This window comes from Rhipicephalus microplus, chromosome 5 (assembly GCF_043290135.1).
Source record: "Rhipicephalus microplus isolate Deutch F79 chromosome 5, USDA_Rmic, whole genome shotgun sequence".
NCBI lineage: Eukaryota > Metazoa > Arthropoda > Arachnida > Ixodida > Ixodidae > Rhipicephalus > Rhipicephalus microplus.
The window spans coordinates 100,958,447-100,976,935 of record NC_134704.1 but is presented as its reverse complement, the minus strand read 5'-3'; the positions used below and the strand labels follow the sequence as shown (position 1 = coordinate 100,976,935).

General features: G+C 45.0%; 1 protein-coding gene across 3 annotated transcripts in view; it reads left to right on the top strand.

Moving 5' to 3' along the window:
* Positions 1–18,489, top strand: part of LOC142817886 (relaxin receptor 1-like) — a 258,818-nt gene that overhangs the window by 108,470 nt on the left and 131,859 nt on the right. For 2 of the 3 annotated variants that reach the window (XR_012895405.1, XM_075895822.1), the window contains exons 7-8: positions 3,612–3,683; positions 15,530–15,601. Coding sequence is in view for 2 of the 3 variants with exons in the window: in XM_075895822.1 (XP_075751937.1) it covers positions 3,612–3,683; positions 15,530–15,601 (144 nt within the window). In the remaining variant the exon portion in view is untranslated. The remainder of the gene's footprint in view (positions 1–3,611; positions 3,684–15,529; positions 15,602–18,489) is intronic. The other variant, XM_075895823.1, reaches the window with a different exon arrangement.

The following is an 18,489-nucleotide window of genomic DNA, read 5'->3' as shown; positions in this document are numbered from 1 at the left end:
GTCACTGAACGCTGGCTGCGCTTGCGTCGGTGATAGGCTTTGAGAGCCTTCTGTTTAACTGGACAATCTTTGGACGTTGTATCATGATCGTCCGTTTGGCAGAGCCCGCATTTGTACGTGCACGTCTCGGAGGACTCCATGAAAGTGTCTGCCGGTTGGGAACAAGAATCTCGCATGTAACCGGTACGAAAACACAGATAGCAGTGTGCCACACCGGGCTTGTACGGATGAAATTGCAGGGTGCATCCATAATACGTAATGTGGCTTGGTGGGGTTCGAGGCCCTTGGAGAGTGAGCAGGCGTGTGCGTCCATGGCCCATATAACGAGGTGTTACGATCTTGTGAGTGAAGCTGGTCAAAGAAGCAACAAGGCCCTCCGGTGATTTCCCTGGGTCAACCCCAGAGACCACATACCCACGCTAATCCGAGCCGGAACTCAAGTATGCTTTCATTTGCACGATACAATCAGCTGTGACTGGCAGAGTTCGCAGTTGGGTGAGCTGGTCAACATCCGCTAGAGAACGCACTAATAAGGATACGCTGTTGGTGGGATGGTGAATAGAGAAAACTTGAAACGCGGTGGTTTTGAGACAGGCGTCGAAGGCTGACTGAAGGAGGTGATCTGTGAATTTTGATACGTCGAATCACTCACGTGGTTTTACGACGACCTTGTACTTAGACTCGGCGCCAGGCGAAGCAACAGCTCCCGGAGAGGGACATTGCCGCTTTCTTTCCGGTGGGGCAGAAGCAAACAAATCATCTGTTTTTATTTGTCAGTCAGCCACGCGCTTCGCACTGCGTTTTGGAGTGGAGGCTAGTTGTGATGGCTGCGTCATGAGCTCCGCTGTACCCTTCGATACTGGTTCACATGAATAACGCGGGAGCGTTGCCGCCGCCAGATGCAACGGGTGAGACGCCGGAACTGTCCTGGCGAGCGTCCCACGCACAACGTTGAAGCGAACGGCGCCAAGGTGGTTAGTCCAGGTCGTCAATGGTGTACGGAAGAAGATAGCATGGGGCGACCCCATGGCCTCGTCCAGGGCGTGCCGCAGGTCTGTTCTTAGCCGGTGGGGACGGACAGCTGGGCGTCGTTGCGTTGAGCTAGGGTGCAGACAGTGCAGGAACGTCGGAGGGGGGGGGGGGAGGGAGGGGTCGCGCGAGCCAATTCTATCAGCTGATTTTAACGGAGCTGTCGAAACACGTCTGTTCTCGTCGGTAGCTCAGCTGCGTCTTCTCGAGCACACATTTCCGGATGTTCTTAACAGGCGGCCAGCTAGCTAACGGTCGAGAGTGAAGTACGAGCGGACGGGGAAGTGGGATGCAGAGAGGAGAAACAGCGAACGGCGAAAGGAGAGAAATAGGTTAATGAAACAGGAAGAGATAAAAGTGGCGCTATTATCTGCCTTCTATCACAGGGGCACGGCTCAGCCCTTTAAGGATGGAGGAGGGGAAGTAAAGGTGATAGAAAGAAGAGAGGAGAGAAGGAAAAAGTGAAAGGCATGGCAAGTGAACGTTTTGTCCGTGCAGTCAGTAGAACGAAGCGAAAGCGTTCGTCTATGCCGCACGTAATGCCGCACTCTAGTTACTCCACCTATCACGCTGCACACATTTTTTTTATCGCTCAGATATTTAGCTTGCTGGTACGCAATGAAAACAACAACCACAAAACGCACTAAAGGAGAAAGACTGGTGAAAGAAAAAGTGTTCATTTAAGGACTCATTCTCTGTGTCAGACACAATAATATAATAAATGAATCCTAACATACAATCATGCCAAGGAAGGTACAGGGGATGGTATTAAAAGTAATTGAGTTGTAAATGTAAGGAACAAGAGGTGGGCGAAAAGATACTTTGCCGTGGGGAGAGACCAAACCTGCGACCTTCGAATAAGACGTGCGTTGTTCTACCAACAATTACTACTAAAAAGAGAGAAACAGTCAGCGAAAGTACTTCTCCAGTCGATTAACTCCTGCCTTCGTATCACTCAAGTTAGAGATTTACTCAGCAGTGGTTCACAGAAGCTTCCATTCAGCGTATAAAGTCGACTCACGTGAAACATCAAGTGCTATGAGAGTAGTGTTATCAACTGGTTGAAAAGCGTTACCAGCAAGTCCGCCTAATATGTTTGTGTCTCGACAAAGAAAAAAAAAACAAAGGCCGATACTTATTACCTTCCTAAGAATGTGAAAGCAAGAGCCTAGGAACACTAAAAACTGAAAAATGGTGAAAAAAGGGTGCATGTGATGATGTTTTAATACTATGAGGCATGACGTGATGCAGAACGCTTTTTTGGGCCTCTGTGGGCCTAATCTAAGAGGGGCTTGCCGCGAGATTCCTTGCTGAAGGCTGCCTCGATTGACCTTTCCTCGCAACTAGTAACTATGGTGATACTTGGCGATCCGTCTTCCTTCAATCTTTACAACACTCCAGCTTTCCGGCTTACATTCTAGTTTACCGTGATGCGCAGCCGCAAATAAAAACGAGAAACATAAAATGAGTAAAATTCTCATTTCAATACACACGGATATTTCTTTATCCTGCCGGCGCCTTAGCCTGACAGCCCGTCTCCTATCAACTTAGTTTTGCGCCTCATTCCAGGAAGGACCAAAGGATTACTCATCTGCAGAAGAGACAGCTGAATTACTTGGGACGTAGGCAGAATGACGTCCAGAATATACAAGGTTTCCACCAACCCTTTGCCTTGTTTCTTGGAGCTTGCAGGCTTTGTTTGTTGCGAAAGTTTTGCTGCTATTGCTTGATGGCTCCGAGCAAGATTGGAAGCATGTTGCACAAGATAAGGCTATTCTTGTTGTTGTTTTTTTTTGAGAAGGAGAATGCGTCGGAGACCATCTTGAGCACCAAAAGCTACCGTCGACGGCATGCCTTGAAATAATGGGAAAATGTTCTCTATATTTTAAGTTGCGATACTCCAGGCTTACTCCTTCACGTGTCTTTTTCGGAGATGTTTATAGTATTTTCCGGTTTTAAAACTTCAGTAGTGGAATGATCGAACATGAGTGTTTTTTAAAGAAGCGTACATATCCCTTCACCCTCCCCCCCCAAAAAACGCACAGTGCTCTTTGAGTACATTTTTTAGGTTTGGTAGTTTATTATTTTTATCAAAGGAACATCATTAAGACGAAGGCCTCGTAGATCTCGTCAAGCAGGAGAAGCGACCGTCAACGACATTGCTTTAAAATATCGGAAAAAGTTTCTAATTATTACAGCTTGCAGGGCTCCAGGCTTCCTCCTTCACGTGTTCGGCGATGCTTATAGTATTCACCAGTTTAAAAACTGCCGTAATGAAGTGATCGAACGTTAGTTAAGTTTACGTGAGTGTAAATAAAAAAGACAAAGAGCTCTTGGAGTACAATTTGTAGCGTTCGTAGTTTATTACTTTTCTCGAAGGAACATCAGTAGCGTTGTTAGTGAATATTGAATTTCGTAAAAAATAAACGTGCCTGAAAAGATGCAATTTTTGGAATGTTTAGTATTAGTTTAAATTGATAGTAGTGGTGCACTTCTTATACAAAGATTTTGCAGCTTCATGTTTCCATCTCAAAGTTAGAGGTCGCTTTCGCTCTCTCTTTCTTTTGGTAACTTTTTTCCAGGTATCTCCGAGATAACCGGATTCGACAAATTGCGGCTGACACCTTCGTGAGCAGCAAGAACCTGCGACACTTGTGAGTCAAGTTTCAATAAAAGTTGTTTTTTTTTGGTTGCAGACTCAAACGCATTACTGCTAATATTTGTTGTATGTTACCTTACGTGTCTTTACCCCCACTCTCACTCACGTGATAATTAATGTGAGAGTCATGACGTTGTAAAATGAAATTGATTGAACGCTTGCATTCATAACATGAAATTGATTTGCATTCTCCAGGTTACGGAGACAGGCACTGCTTTATGGTTTTGCTGATAATTGTTATAAATTTTGGCAATCGCGTTTCGTACGCAGTTGCTGCAATTGAATGCCACTGTGGGCATGACACCTCGCAGTAAACACCTTTGCGACCTGTATCACTATTTCAGTGTCACACGTACACCCCGTTTAGTTTTCCCAGTAGTGGAAGTAGCATTTACGTAATGTGCCTTAAAGAACCAAAGGAACACATTGTTACGGGGAAGAAAGTGTGTAGCCTTAGTATGTTTGCGAGCAGTTGCACACAACGCGGCTGCAGTTCAAGTTCATAACTGTTGACTATCTTCCCAGCCTGGGACATCACCGCTGGAGGCAGGAGCACGGTCATGGTGCGATCAATCCTCGGGGCATGAGTAGTATAGTTTAAGTCTCGAGAAATGCACTATATTGGTTGAAACTGAAGCCGCTCCTGACGTGTGATGGGTTGAAGCAATCTCATAGGTTATTCTAGTGACCTTTTGTATGACGCGGTTAGGGCCAGCATAACAATCAAGACCAGTGACCCCGGAGAGTACTGCACATCGCGGTGCTGGTGATCCTAAACATACCTTTGAGAATCCTGCGAGGCACATGAAGGGTCCCGGGAGGCTTGGCGGGCGATGTCGGCACGGGCCAAAGCATCAGGAGCATAGACCGTGGATGAGTGAATGTCAGACTGGCGCTTGGCGTCCATAGAGAAAGGTTGGTCATAACCAAAAACAGTAGGTAAAAAAGGTCGAAATGCAGCTGTGACGTGGAGTTACGTGAACTAGCCAGTGTTGGACGTCTATGTCACTTGTGCCGTTAGATGGACGAAGATCACGGTGCTGTATTACAACCATCGGCTGCGGGCCCGACGCATGTTGTCCACACTGGGTTGGTTGCTGATTCATCGTGATAGCAGCAACACCGACCACTGCGAAGACCCAACTCCTGGGGCTATACAGCGAGTCCTACCTCGCACCTTTTACCAAAGATGTTAGGGGAAGAAAGTCTATGCACAGGATATATTTGCAAGTAAGTAAGTACAACGCTGCAGCATTCCAAGCGCATTCCGCTCAGTACTTCATCATCATCCAAGCTATGGGCGTGCCCAGCCTATGACAATGTAAAGAGCGAGGCTCTTTCAACGCGTTCAAGAAAGTTGCTTGTTAGGCAAGTCGGTACATACCAACTACTAAAAGGGGTGGTAAAATCACTCTGTGAGCCCTTTCAACTGTCGGTCATATGCCGTGGTTTCACGATGAGCAACGTGGCATTCGGAAAGCAGAGCTGCGACGACTTCTGATAGAAAGGCTCGATCTCGTCCACTGGGTAGTTCTAGATGTGCACCATGTCGAAATATGAAGCGACGGAGGACTAAAGTCGACGCTACGTCCCACGCAGTGGCAACTTGGAAGGGCGATGGTTTCAACGTATTGTGTTTAAGTGTCCACACCGACTATGATTCACCGATTGCCATCTGATGTTGTCGATAGTGGGCCACAGAGATTAGTTCCGACCCAATGGAAAGGTTTAGCAAGGCCCGGAATTGCTGAAGCACACCATCTGAGTCGAAAGGCGGCGATGTACAACGCTGACTGTCAGGGCAGCAAATAACAAATTTTTGAAAAAAAAATAGATTCAGTGCCAGTAGGAGTGACGGTGAATATGTTCGTATGCCTTGAAAACTGCAACATGGCCACATTACGGATGGTCGTTGAAGGAGGCGCATATTTATGATCGCAAGCTGCGGGGGACAACCACGAGCCACATTTGACCTTTCAGGGGAGTAGTTGCGTCGGTGTAAAAGCCGATCCCGAATGGCGAAAAAAGCAGCTTGACGTCAGAGAGATCGCGATGCCATGGTGGTGGGCGATCTTGAGAGACAGTAAAAAAAAAACAAGCGATTGACGAATCTTGGTGTTGTTCGCTGACAACGGAGTCAAGGTCGAGAGATGCGACGGAGCTGGTGTCATTGGTTCATCAGAGTGCTTGCGTTCACTGCGATAGATGATGCCGATGTCATACTACTGGATTCGCATGCTCCAGCGAGTTAGGTGGCCAGAAGTGTCTTTCAATGTGGCGAGCCAAGAAAGGGCATGGTGGTTCGCTACCAGATCGAAAGAGCAACCATAGAAATAAAGAAGGAACTTTCGAAGCACCCACACAGGAGCTAAGCACAACATTTCAGTGATGCTGGATTGGCCTCAGCTTTATTTATCGTGCCACTCACATAAGCGACGACGCATTCGAAGTATCCCGGCTTACGTTAGGCGAGGAAAGCACCTAGATCAACCTCGCTAATGTCTGTGTGAACTTCCGTTGCCGCTGTTGGGTTGAAATGCCGAAGAATGGGAAGAGAGGTAAGAAGACTATGGAGCGTGGCAAATACGACGTCGTAATTTATGAGACCAGGAGAAAAGGGCTGCGTTGCCACGTAGGAGATTAATCAGTGTTGACATGATCGAAGCGAAATTTTAAACGAAGTGCCGGAAGTAAGAGCATAGTGCGACGAAGCGGTGCAGTTACTTGAGCGTAGCACATATAGAGAACTCTGCGACTGCATGAAGTTTTGCAGGGTTGAGTAGAACACCATGCTTGGGCACGATGCGCCTTAAAATGGACAGCTCTCGCACAGCGAAGCAGAGCTTTTTGAAGTTCGGTTGCAGCCCGGTGGTTAAACACGTCGTTACCAGTTGAAGACGATGCAGATGGGTAAAAAATAGGGAAAGTAAACAAGAATGTCGTCGAGTTAGCATGTACACACAGACCACTTGAGTTCATGCACTGTGTTTTGGCAGGAGAACTAGGCAACCCAAAAGGCATTACTTTAAAATCGTACAGGTCATCTGATGTAATGAACGCTGTTTTCTGGCGATCAGCTTTTGCCATAGGAACCTGCCAGTAGCCAGAACGTAAATCTAAGGAACAGAAAAATTAGCTTCCTTGGAGGCTGTCAAAGGCGTTGTTGATACGTGGTAGTGGATAGACGTCTTTCCGTGCCACCCTATTTATTCGACGGTAGTCAACGCGAAAGCGAATGCATGCGTCCTTCTTTCGAATTAAAACGACAGCAGATCCCCAAGGACTCTGTAATGGGTCAATAACGCCACAACATAGCATCTTTTTGACCTGGTCATTGATGACCGGACGTTCTGCAGCAGAGACGTGGCATGGTCTTAGACGCGACGCAAAGGCTGGTGCGAACCTGTGTCAATGAAGTGGCGCACTTCTGAAGTGTGACCCAATGGCGGCTGAAAAACGTCAAATGAAAAACGTCGAATGAATGAAGGAGGCTAATAAGTTCGGCGCGTTCTTTTGCGCTTAGATATCAGCGATGGAACTCGAGATGTCACTTCCAGAGGAGAAAGGGCACACGTTCGGTCAAGTAATGGCGGCTGAAAAACGTCAAATGAAAAACGTCGAATGAATGAAGGAGGCTAATAAGTTCGGCGCGTTCTTTTGCACTTAGATATCAGCGATGGAACTCGAGATGTCACTTCCAGAGGGGAAAGGGCACACGTTCGGTCAAGTAAATACCGCACAATTCATCTGGCATGTCAAGGAAGAAAGAAGATTCAAGGTACTTCGCTCAACCAAGACATTCCTCGACAAGTATTGTAAGCGGTGTGGAAAGAGGGCTGTGGACGAAAATATTTCTTCTGTAAGCAGTGACATCAAGTGTACGAAAGGCAGGGGACTCACTTTGCGGCTCATGAAAATATCAGAAGGTGCAAAAAACACAGTGGCATTGTTAAGGTCATCGCAGCAAACAGAGACAACGGCAACAGAGGCCAGCGGAATGTCGGTGTCTTCACCCACTACGAGTTAAATGGCCGATCGAGAGCTTCGTGCAATGGTTCGTAAAACAGGGGCAAAAATTGAACTTCAGCACTCGCGAAGTTGATGATGGCACTATGAGGTGAGAGAAAGTCCCATCCGAAGATGACATCATGTGAGCACACTGAAAGGATGATAAACCCTATGACGTACATAGAGCCTTGAATGAATATATGGGCAGTGAATACACCAAGAGGTCGAAGTGACTGTGTGCTAGCCGTGCAGAGCGATAGTCCAGAGAGGGGTATGGTCAATTTGCGTAAGGGGCGACAAAGCTAAGTGGCTATTCCAGAAATAGCGGCACCGGTGTTGACGAGGGCATATGTAGAAACACCATCGACAGATATGGTGACGACGTTAGCAGGTCAGGTGCGAGGACTTTGGTATTTCGATGACGGCGCAGATCTTGCCTCTGGAAATGCGGCGTGTAGGTGGAGGGTGCGGGTTGGCGACGAATTGGAGAAGGCGATCGCCTGCGAGGAGATGGGGAGCGGAGATAGTGAGTCTGAGATGGAGACCGGGGTGACTGCGACTTGGGAAGGTCAGCGTAGCCATACTACATACAGTGAGGGATAGAGAGCAGGTGGGTGTATGTGCTGTGGGTCATATGTAATCGGCCGGGTAGCATAGTGGAATGGTTGGCAGCGACGGCAACAATGCTGGGCAACGTGCCTTGAAGTACCGTAGGTGTAGCAAATTGGGCGATTGTAAGGAGTGCGCCAAGAATCGCTGACTCGTGGTGCAGCCCATGGTGTCGAAAGAGGGGCGGAGTGTAGAGCGCGTGAAGGCATGGGGTGGAAAATGCTACTGGTGGGGCCTGCGTACGACCCGGGCATACGTAACGGGCATCGCTACGGGCTTTATAGCCGACGCATTGAGAAAAGGCGTGGCCACAGGCTGCTGGTGGGGAGCGACGGGAACATTCTGAGAGATCTCTTTGGCAATAACATGGCGGAGCGCTAGAGGCAGACGAGAGGACAGCAGATGGTGCGTGAAAGGAATCAAGGGCAGTTGCCGAGCAATTTCTTCGCTTTTGAAGTCGGTGAATGCTCGGGAATGGAAGTAAGACTGAATAGCGAGTTGGCATGCGAGGAAAATGGCTGAGTCAGGACGCGCTACTTCTTCAACTGGTCAAAACTTTAACGTAGGGTGGTGATTCCGCAAAGATGACATGATTAGGGCACGGAGATGAGAAATGCGCCGTCATTGATCACTTCGAGGATGTGCTGGATTCTGTCAGAATCAGGCACGGTGGCGTTGACACAGTTACAAAGATTAACGATGTATTGAATGTTACTAGTGAACGATTCGGAAGGCTTCTGTGCGTGAGCGCGCAAGCGTTGTTCGGCACAGGACTTGCGGACAGGGTTGGCCGAAACCATCAGCTAACGTTTCTTCAAGACGGACCATGTCGAACAGTCGTTTTTATGGTTGTTATACCTGATTTTGGCAAAGTCAGTGAGGTAAAAAATGACTTGAGTCAACTTGTCCGAGTCATCACACTTGTTAGTTCTCACCAGTTTGTAGTGGGTGAACTAGTCTTCGAGATTGGTCTCAACAGCACCGCCAATGACCTTGGGCTCTCGCAGGCGAGGAATGCCGGGGTGCTGTAGCACGCAGTGGAAGCGCCAGGTTGCACGTTGATGGCAGTCATGATGAGAGGACGGTTTTTTCTGTGCAGCTCAAGGCAAAGAGGTTAAAAAAAAAACTCCTTCGCTCTAGGTTCAGGCAATAGGCAATGAAAGAAACCTCCACCAATTTGAAATGGGTTTATTGGCGTGTGTTGAGACGGCGGCTCTAGTAAAAAAAAAACACAATATGAACAGAGCAGCGTTGAGCCAGATGCCGGCGATGATCAGCACGCGGCGAGCGAGACGAGCCATGAATCCACTACCTAAGGGTTGACGATGCTGCTTGCTAACGATACGTCTTTTTCTTCACATCTTTTAGATTTTTTGCTACAGTAAGGTCACCGCTCATGAATACCTCCCCCTACTCACGGCACCAGACGCTGTAGTGCTAGAAATTAATATTACTGACCACTATCCCATATTTCTGCGTTTCGATTCCACTGCAAAACGTGATTCACCTTCCTTTATTCGTGATATATTGGACAAGCAGAAATTTATTGATACCGTTGCTAACACTAACTGGTCTGAAGTTTATCTTAAAGCTGATGCGCAAGAAACTTTAACCTTCTTTTCATCTTTGCTCATATCACATGCTCAATCTTGTACAGATAAGCAAAAATGCAAAAAAATAATCGCGTCACCAGCAAATCCCTGGCTGAAGAGGGGATTACTAACAAACATGCGCAAACGTGACAACCTCTACAAAAAAACTAAAAGGCAACCGTTTAACACGAATTGGCTTGCTCGCTATAAAAAAATTTGCAACCTAATAAACACTCAGCTAAAGGAAGCTAAAAGAAAGTATTATGCGCAAAAGGTAACTGAGGCCGGAAATAGTACGAGAAAAAAATGGGACATCATTAATTCTTTTTTAAATAGGAACCCACGTTCGGATAAAATAGCTACAGTTCTTCATAATGATGTCTTTTATAGTGACCGAGCTCACATCACCGATCAGTTTGCAAACTTCTTCTTTAACGTCTAGCACACCCTACCTTTAATAAATGAAATGGCCTTAGATCGCCTACCCCATTCGCTCTTTCTGTTTCCCACAACTCCAGATGAAATAATCAGCGTTATAGGTACCCTAAAAATGACGAGTGCTGGCCTCGACGGCATTCACCCCTCCCATATAAAAATGATAGCTCACCTTATATAAAATGTATTAGCTTCAATTGTGAATTTAATGTTTAGAACAGGTGTTTTCCCGCATGAACTGAAGCAGGATAAAATAATCCCCGTACATAACAAAGAAGATGCTTTGTTATTGAAAAACTACCGCCCCATTTGCATCTTACCCTTTTGGAGCAAAATAATTGAAAAACTGATCTGTACACGTTTCACAAATTACCTGAACAAATTTAATATACTATCGCCTTGTCAATTTGGCTTCCGTTCCGGCTACTCCAGTGACCTTGCGCTAATCTCACTTGCTGACCAATTAAAAAAGGCGATTGGCAACGGTTACTATGCGGGCAGCGTTTTCATCGACCTAACAAAAGCTTTTGATTCGATCAATCATCACATTCGTTTCAATAAACTTGAAGCATTTAGTATAACTGGCCCAACATTATTATTATTGCGTAGCTATCTCTGCAACAGGACACAGAAGGTGGGAATTTCTAATGCATATTCGTCAACCAAATTAACTAATATTGGTGTACCCCATGGGTCAATTCTGGGGCCCCTTTTGTTTTTACTCTATATTAACGAGTTGCCGAAATGCCTTCCTTCATCCAGTTGTATATTATACGCCGACGACACCACAATGTTTAACTCCGATGGCAGCACAACATCCTTAACTGGAAAACTAAACTTTGATCTGGCACAACTCGTTCGGTGGTGCAGTAATAACATGTTAGAAATGAACACGTCTAAGACAAAATTTGTTGTCTTCTCTTCACCACAAAAACCTTTACCTTCTATCCCTCCTGTTATAATTGCGCGCAATGACATCCCTGTGAGCGACTGCTGTAGATTCCTAGGCGTTGAACTCCACAGTAACTTGAAATACCACCGACATGTTGCATATATTAGGACAAAAATGACGTATGACATTCGACTACTGATTAAATCTCGTCTTTATTTCAGTTCATCAATACTTATGTCACTGTATTTTTCTTTTGGTCATTCGCACATTTCTTACTGTATTACTTCATGGGGTAACACATACACCACTCATCTTACTTCAGTGCAGACAATTCAAAACCAAGCGATAAGAATTCTCACTTCAAGCCCATATCTCTCTAACGCTAAGTCACTACTTCACGAAAACAATATATCAACTGTATCTGAGCTAGTTAAATATAACCTTGGTATTTACATGTATAGAACTTTAAATAACCAACTTCCACATTTTACTACCATTTTCTCAAATAACAATGTCACAAGGTTTGCCCTAAACAATAACTTTCTACTGCCAAAAGTTCGCACCAATTATGGCAAACAAACCATTAATTTTTCTGGAATTTCTTTTTGGAAAAGTTTGCCTTCCGACATTAAAGTATGCCGTTTCCTGAAGGTAATTAAATCGAAGTTAAAAATCATATCATGTCAACTAACTAGCCTGTTTTGCTGTTTCTTAATTGATTCCTCTTCATTGTGAGTTGCGTTCTGTAATCACTTGTCATTGAAGTTAGCGCGTTATTCTTGCTTTTAAATTGTTTCTGTGAGATTACAAGGGTCCATTCTTACTTTATTTGTTTAAATTGCATTTTACTGTAGCTCTGTCTCCCTGCTATGTACATCACAATCATTCTCAATTCGACATTGTACAAGAGGTCCCCTTGCAGTCTCTGACTATGGAACCTCTTTCTGTATATCATGCTCATGTATTATTCTTAATTTAGCACAATAAAACCTTCTGTTCTGTTCTGTTCTGTTCTCGTCACGTAGGACTTGCTAGGTCATGAGAGTAGAATTGAGGTTCGTGTTTTTCGTGCAGCATGGGTAGAGAGGGCTGCCTTAAAACTGGCGACAGCAGTGCTGCCTTCGTCTGAGCCTCTAGTAATTTCAGTCGTAGTTTTGGTTGGTCCGAACACCAAGAAACTGTCGGAAGTCTAATAAAAGTAAGATAGTCACTATATAAACAAGTCACCCCAGTAGTTGAACTGGTATAGCGCATTACGGGGAAGAAGAAACGGCCGAGCAGACCGACACAAGAAGACAGAGCGCTCTGTCCTCTTGTGTCGGTCTGCTCGGCCGTTTCTTCTTCCCCGTACTGCGCTATACCAGTTCAAGTACGACGAACCAACTCGCCCAATCTTCAACACTCGTTTACCACAGTAGCCTTATGCGCTATCACAAAACAAGGTCAGCATACAGTGTTATTTAACCCAAACGGTTGGCAAAGACGTGAACAAGGTCTATAGTGTATGTTCGAAGCTCCTCCGAAATTATAAGAATCTGAATGCCTGACCACGCCATAATACCATGGTCTCTTGCTGCACATCACTGTAGACTACTGAGATTACTCAGGTTTATTCACCTAGAGCGCTAACCACATGTACGCGGTACAACACACCAGGGCATGGCTGATAGACTCGGTGCAGTGGCCTCTCTCACGGAAGAGCAGGAGCTACATGAAGCTGCAGCACCCTCTCTCTTTATAAGAAGAGGGTGCGACGCCGAGTCCAAGCGCCTTGTGACGACGTGTTGTAACACGTACATGCAGTCAGGGCTTTAGTTGAATATTCTTGAGGCATTGCAGGGGCTCGCCTGTTAATATGATGTAAGGGACTGCGAAACTAATCCTGAGTTCGTGGTTCTGATAATCATCTCTAGTGTTTCGCTTCTTTTTGATTTCTCTATCTTTTTCACTTTCTCTCCCTCTGTTGTAAGAATGTTACTTTTGTAGCTGTTGTTGTCCGGCGCAGGTAAGCTGTACGGCGCGCACTTGTACAGGTGAATGAGTGTCGAGAAACGCACGCCACGTTTTCTCGAAAAAGAAATGAAACATACAAGAGTACATGAATGAGTAACACAAGCTCAGGAAGTATAAATACGACCAATTCCAACAGGTAAACGGTTTCCGGTTTCCGTGTCATTTTAGCCTCGTCGTTATACGAAAAACGCCTCAGGCCAGAAAAGACTCTGGGCGTGTTCTTCGAAGTGCAGAGATTCCCGAGGCTGAAAGTAAAAAGTGATGCAACAAATGAATAAATAAATAAAAAATGGCAGATCCCAGATGCAGTGGAAATTGATGATATGCGAAGCGCGAAAGGATAAGGTTGACATGTCACTTTAAAATCACCACAGCGTTACCAGGTGGAGGTAAGTTAGGCCATGCACGACTTCCGTGTCATGATTATCGAATTTGGATGTGTCGTTTACCGTCGTCATCCAGTCTCGTCACGTGATGGCAAATTTAGTATATGTGGAGCTTGAGAAACGGCCGCGAGCACGCTATGAACGTGGTATGTTGTCATGTTATTACAGGGCACGCGTGTTATGATTATCTTGTTTGCACCATTCATATACCTTCGTTATCTATTGACGTTGCGTACACCAATTTTGGTATATGTGGAGCTAGCGAAATGGCCGTGAGTGCATCATTAAAGGTTGAATATACTTCAACGTAACGTTGACGCGTGCGCACGCTGGGCACAGCGATGCTACGTTAGTAAAACGCCAGTACTCTATAGTCTGACGCCAGGCAAGAACGGCGCGACCGGCGCGACCGGCGCGGCCCAACGGCAACCGGCGCGAAATGCGACATGGTTCATTTCGCGCAAATGCGTTACCGAGACAACATCGTGTCTGTTTCTTTTCGTGACGAAGGCACGCTGCATGCGCTGCAAGGCGCATGCGTCAAAGCAACGCAGCGCGGCGCACTCCTGTCGTGGCAACACCAGGTGCGGCGCGACTAAAGAAACGTCTGCTCGCATGCGCGCCGCGTCAGGTCCAACTGTATTGACGCCTTGACTGTGGCATGCAGTCATGCTCTCACATGACATGCATCTTATGATCATCATGTTTGTACAAGTCAAATACTCTCGTCATTCATTGACGTCACGCAATACCAAATTAAGCATATGTAAATCTAGCAAAACGGCCGCGAGCGCATCATGAGCGTGGCATGTAGTCACGTTTTTACATGACACGCATGTTATGATTATTGTGTTTAGATGTGTTGTTCACCTATGTCGTCCCTTAGCGTCACGTAATACCCAATATGGCACATGGGAAGCTAGCGAAAAGGCCACCAGCGCATCATGAGCGTAGCAAGCATTCACGTTGTTACGTGACACGCATCTTAACATTATTATATCTGCACCAGTCACATACCTTCGTCATCCTTTCATATACAATCATACCGAATTTGGTATATGTGACGCTAGCGAAACGGCCGCGAGTGCATCATGAGCGTGGCATGTAGTCATGTTGTTACTAGACACGCATGTTATGATTTTCATGTTAGTGTCAGTCGCTTGTGTTCGCCATGCAGTCATCGCATACCATACTAGTTTTGCAACATGTCATGTGAACGAAATCACCACAAGAGCAGCAAGACCATGAAATGTAAATCATGACATTTATGACATAGATGTCAAGATTTTCATGTTATGACTAGTCAGATATGCTCGCCATGCAGTCATGTTATGCCTTACCAAGTTTGGTATCGATACCATTACCCAGGGGAATGAAAAGTTGAAGGCAGCAAAATAGATAGATAGATAGATAGATAGATAGATAGATAGATAGATAGATAGATAGATAGATAGATAGATAGATAGATAGATAGATAGATAGATGCGCTCAAAGTTGCCAAAGTTCGCTAAGAAAGGCTTCGCATTTAAAAAATAAATATATAAATACCGAAATGAAAGCTTCTTTCGTAGGGCTTGTATTTATAAAAAGTGTTTAACGATTTCGAGTACTTCGTACCTAACTATGGGAGAGCAGTGCGCTGTCCCTTGCTAAGACCAAGGCATTACGCCAAGCTAGAGCGCGGCTGGATAGTAAAGCCACTGGTTGATCCCGAAGGCAAAGCATATATACTCTATAGTGGAATTAGTGTGCCCGACCTCCGAAGCTTTTCAACTTCAGGAGGATATTACGCGCTTCGAGAAAAAGTCAGTTTGCGAAAGGCGGAGCTTTCGCTAAAGCCGTCTATGTAATTTTGGTACAAAGAACGCAGGCTCTCACTGCACCAATCTATCTTTTATTCTTGCAGGTACTTGTCTCACAACCCCATCGAGTTTATCACTGCGGGAGCCTTCCACGGTCTTACGGCGCTGGAAACACTGTGAGAAAAGTTATCTCGTATTAAGAACTCTCGAAGGACTTGGTTTTGAGCCAGTGAACGCATCTCAACTTCGCAGGCTATCCATCACGTGCAAACCAGACACAATGAAGGGGCTTCTTTTTGCGGCTGGTCTGTGGGATGCTTAGCCTGCACAGTTTGTTCCTTTTGTTGTAAATTTTTCTTCAACTTTCTGGCCTGGTTAACTCGAGGGAGTTCAATGATCAATAGGCTTATCATTTTTTATTACCGCTACACCACAATATTGAAAAACTTATACTGTGGTGTAGCAGTATTTAAAAAGGATAAGCATATTGATTTTTTTTTCAAATTATGTTAAAAAATAAGCAAGAATCAATACGCATGACAGCCGGCTGGCCACTTGCATCTAAAAAGGCGCAAGTCATGCTGCATTCTAAGAAATATAGTGGGCTGGAACATAAGAACTGCGGATAGGATCATAAAAACCAAAAGTAAAAGTGTGCGGAACTAAAAAAACAAATAAAGCGTAAGTGCGACAATACAAACAGAGAAAATTATTAAAACTTTGCTGGAATGATGTACAGCGCCGTCCACTGTAAAAGGGAACACTCTAATGAGCACGTGACATAATGCGGGCCTCACAACTGCAAGTAAACACAAAAACATTGTTTGTGCATGGCGCTAGTCTTTCAGAAGGAGTCAAAACTGTCAATCAGACGTAGTCTTATGCAGATATTAGCCACTATGCTTTTCCCAGAGAGCCAAATCTAGACATGGTGGACACGAAGGTGTCTCTTTGTCTGTGAACCCGACTGTACCTTAATGAAAATGCACAGTGTTTTTGAAGCAGTAGAGCTAATTATTATACTCACTATTCACCTTTCGCCCCCGTAGAGAAACTCTATGTCTAGGAGGTAAATACTTGGCCGCTGTTAAGACTACAGCTGCATGAAAAGAAAGAAATGTAATTAATTATAATGTTCATAATCAACTAGACGGAAGTTTCTGTCATGAGAAAAACCTAACGAATGTTCCATGGCTTTTTTTTATGTACAAAGAATATGGACATAACGTGTCACAACGTACGGCAATTTTTTTAGGAATTCAGGAAATGTTACCTAACTTAAGATATTCGTCGTAGAATAATTGCAAGGCACTCGTGCAGCCGATATAGAAACCAAGGGAGTCAGAATTTTCAAACAAGCGGCCGCTGTACGTCAGGCTGGAGCATGTCGTGATGGTGACAGAGTTTCTGGGAGGTTAGGTCATTGCAGTTTATTGTGATGCGACGCGGGAAACCCTCTCATTTTCGCTGGTGGATCACCTTACCGTTGCGTGCTATGCTAAATGGTTCTCTGGTTCTTAGGAGCAGCTGCTAAGTAAACCGCCGTTCCCATCATCATTATTTCACTTCGAGATTCATGAAAGCTAGAGGCAACAAATACGGCACATTTCCTTGCAGATATTGCCACAGCGTTTAGCACCTATTTATACTTTAACAAAGTTGAGGATGGATACACTTATTCACTGGTTAAAGCTAAGTATGCATACACCATGTTGTTTTTTCACACAGCATTGACCCAACTGACACAGCTGAAGGCGAATGTGGATTTGGAAATGATGCTTTATGCTGCCTCCGTATAGACTGTCCGAATTATGACACACCGAGACACTCACTTGAATAAGAACTAATGACATTATGATGGAAACCTTTCAGTACGAAGAAACCCTTGCGCCACTGGCCAAAACGACCGTTAGAGACGAGCAGTAGCGTAGACTGGGGAGGCCACACCCAACCAGTGCTTACCCCTCCCCGCCCAAATTTATTTCGTCATGGCACACATATCGAAAAAAATTCAAGAAGGTGCACCCCTTCTCAAAAATGTTTTGCCTACGCCCCTGGAGGCACGTGCTTTAAAAGCACTATATCGATTTCTAGAAGACAATGGCATGACTACCAATCAGAGGCCTTTTGTGTACTTTTACGTTCAGTAGATTCTTATAGGTAAGTCGTGATCCGTTGCTTTCATGTTGTCTATATGTGCAGACTGATCGCCATGATGACGGGAGACATCGTTATAGACACTATTAATCACATTTCGGTCGGAATATTGTGCCATTTGATATGTGCTTGTGTTCTTTATGGTACTCGGCGTTTGTGTGTTTTTTCTTGATGCCTTTGTGTTTGTATGTTTATATCTCGCTTTTTATGTTCAAATAATTTAAAAGCTTTGAGGGAGCTGGCGCCTCCTTAATATCATATAAAAATTACGAGTAATACCATACATCACAAGCCAATAACAAGCGGTCCATCTGTATATATTGTATATGTTTAAAGACTTGCCGTTTTCAATGGCCAGATTCTGCTGTTAGCCTCATTTATTTTTTTTATTGTGCTTTTCTGAAGAACTCAATGTCCCAGGTTTGATCCTGGCTGTGGTGGTGCGAATTTCGAAAGAGGCAGAATCGTAGAATCCCTACATCATAAATCCAGAGGCAGAATACGTAATCTCCATGGTGACAATTTTCAGGGTTCTTCAAACTTGTTGATTTCATATAATTGTAATTTTCATTTGTAAAACACAAAATAATACTTTATTGTTGTGGCTTGTGCCGTATTTGACATGGAGCGTTACCTTGTGACGTAGCAGAGCGGCTGCCACTTCAACGTTTGTGGTGCACTCGGTTTCTACATTGCCGGAATGGCCACCCTAAAATTCGGCTATGAACGCGACTCATCAAACTTTTAAAAAAAGTGGTGTCTCGTAGATTGTGACGCCCTACACCGGTTTCTCAGAAATAAGTAACCCCATGCTGGTAGAGAGAAAAAAATTACCGCGTAGTGGCATGCTTCACTGCAAAGGTTGTCGTTAGACGACGATCTTCTTTCTGGAGGCGCTGCTTGAGAT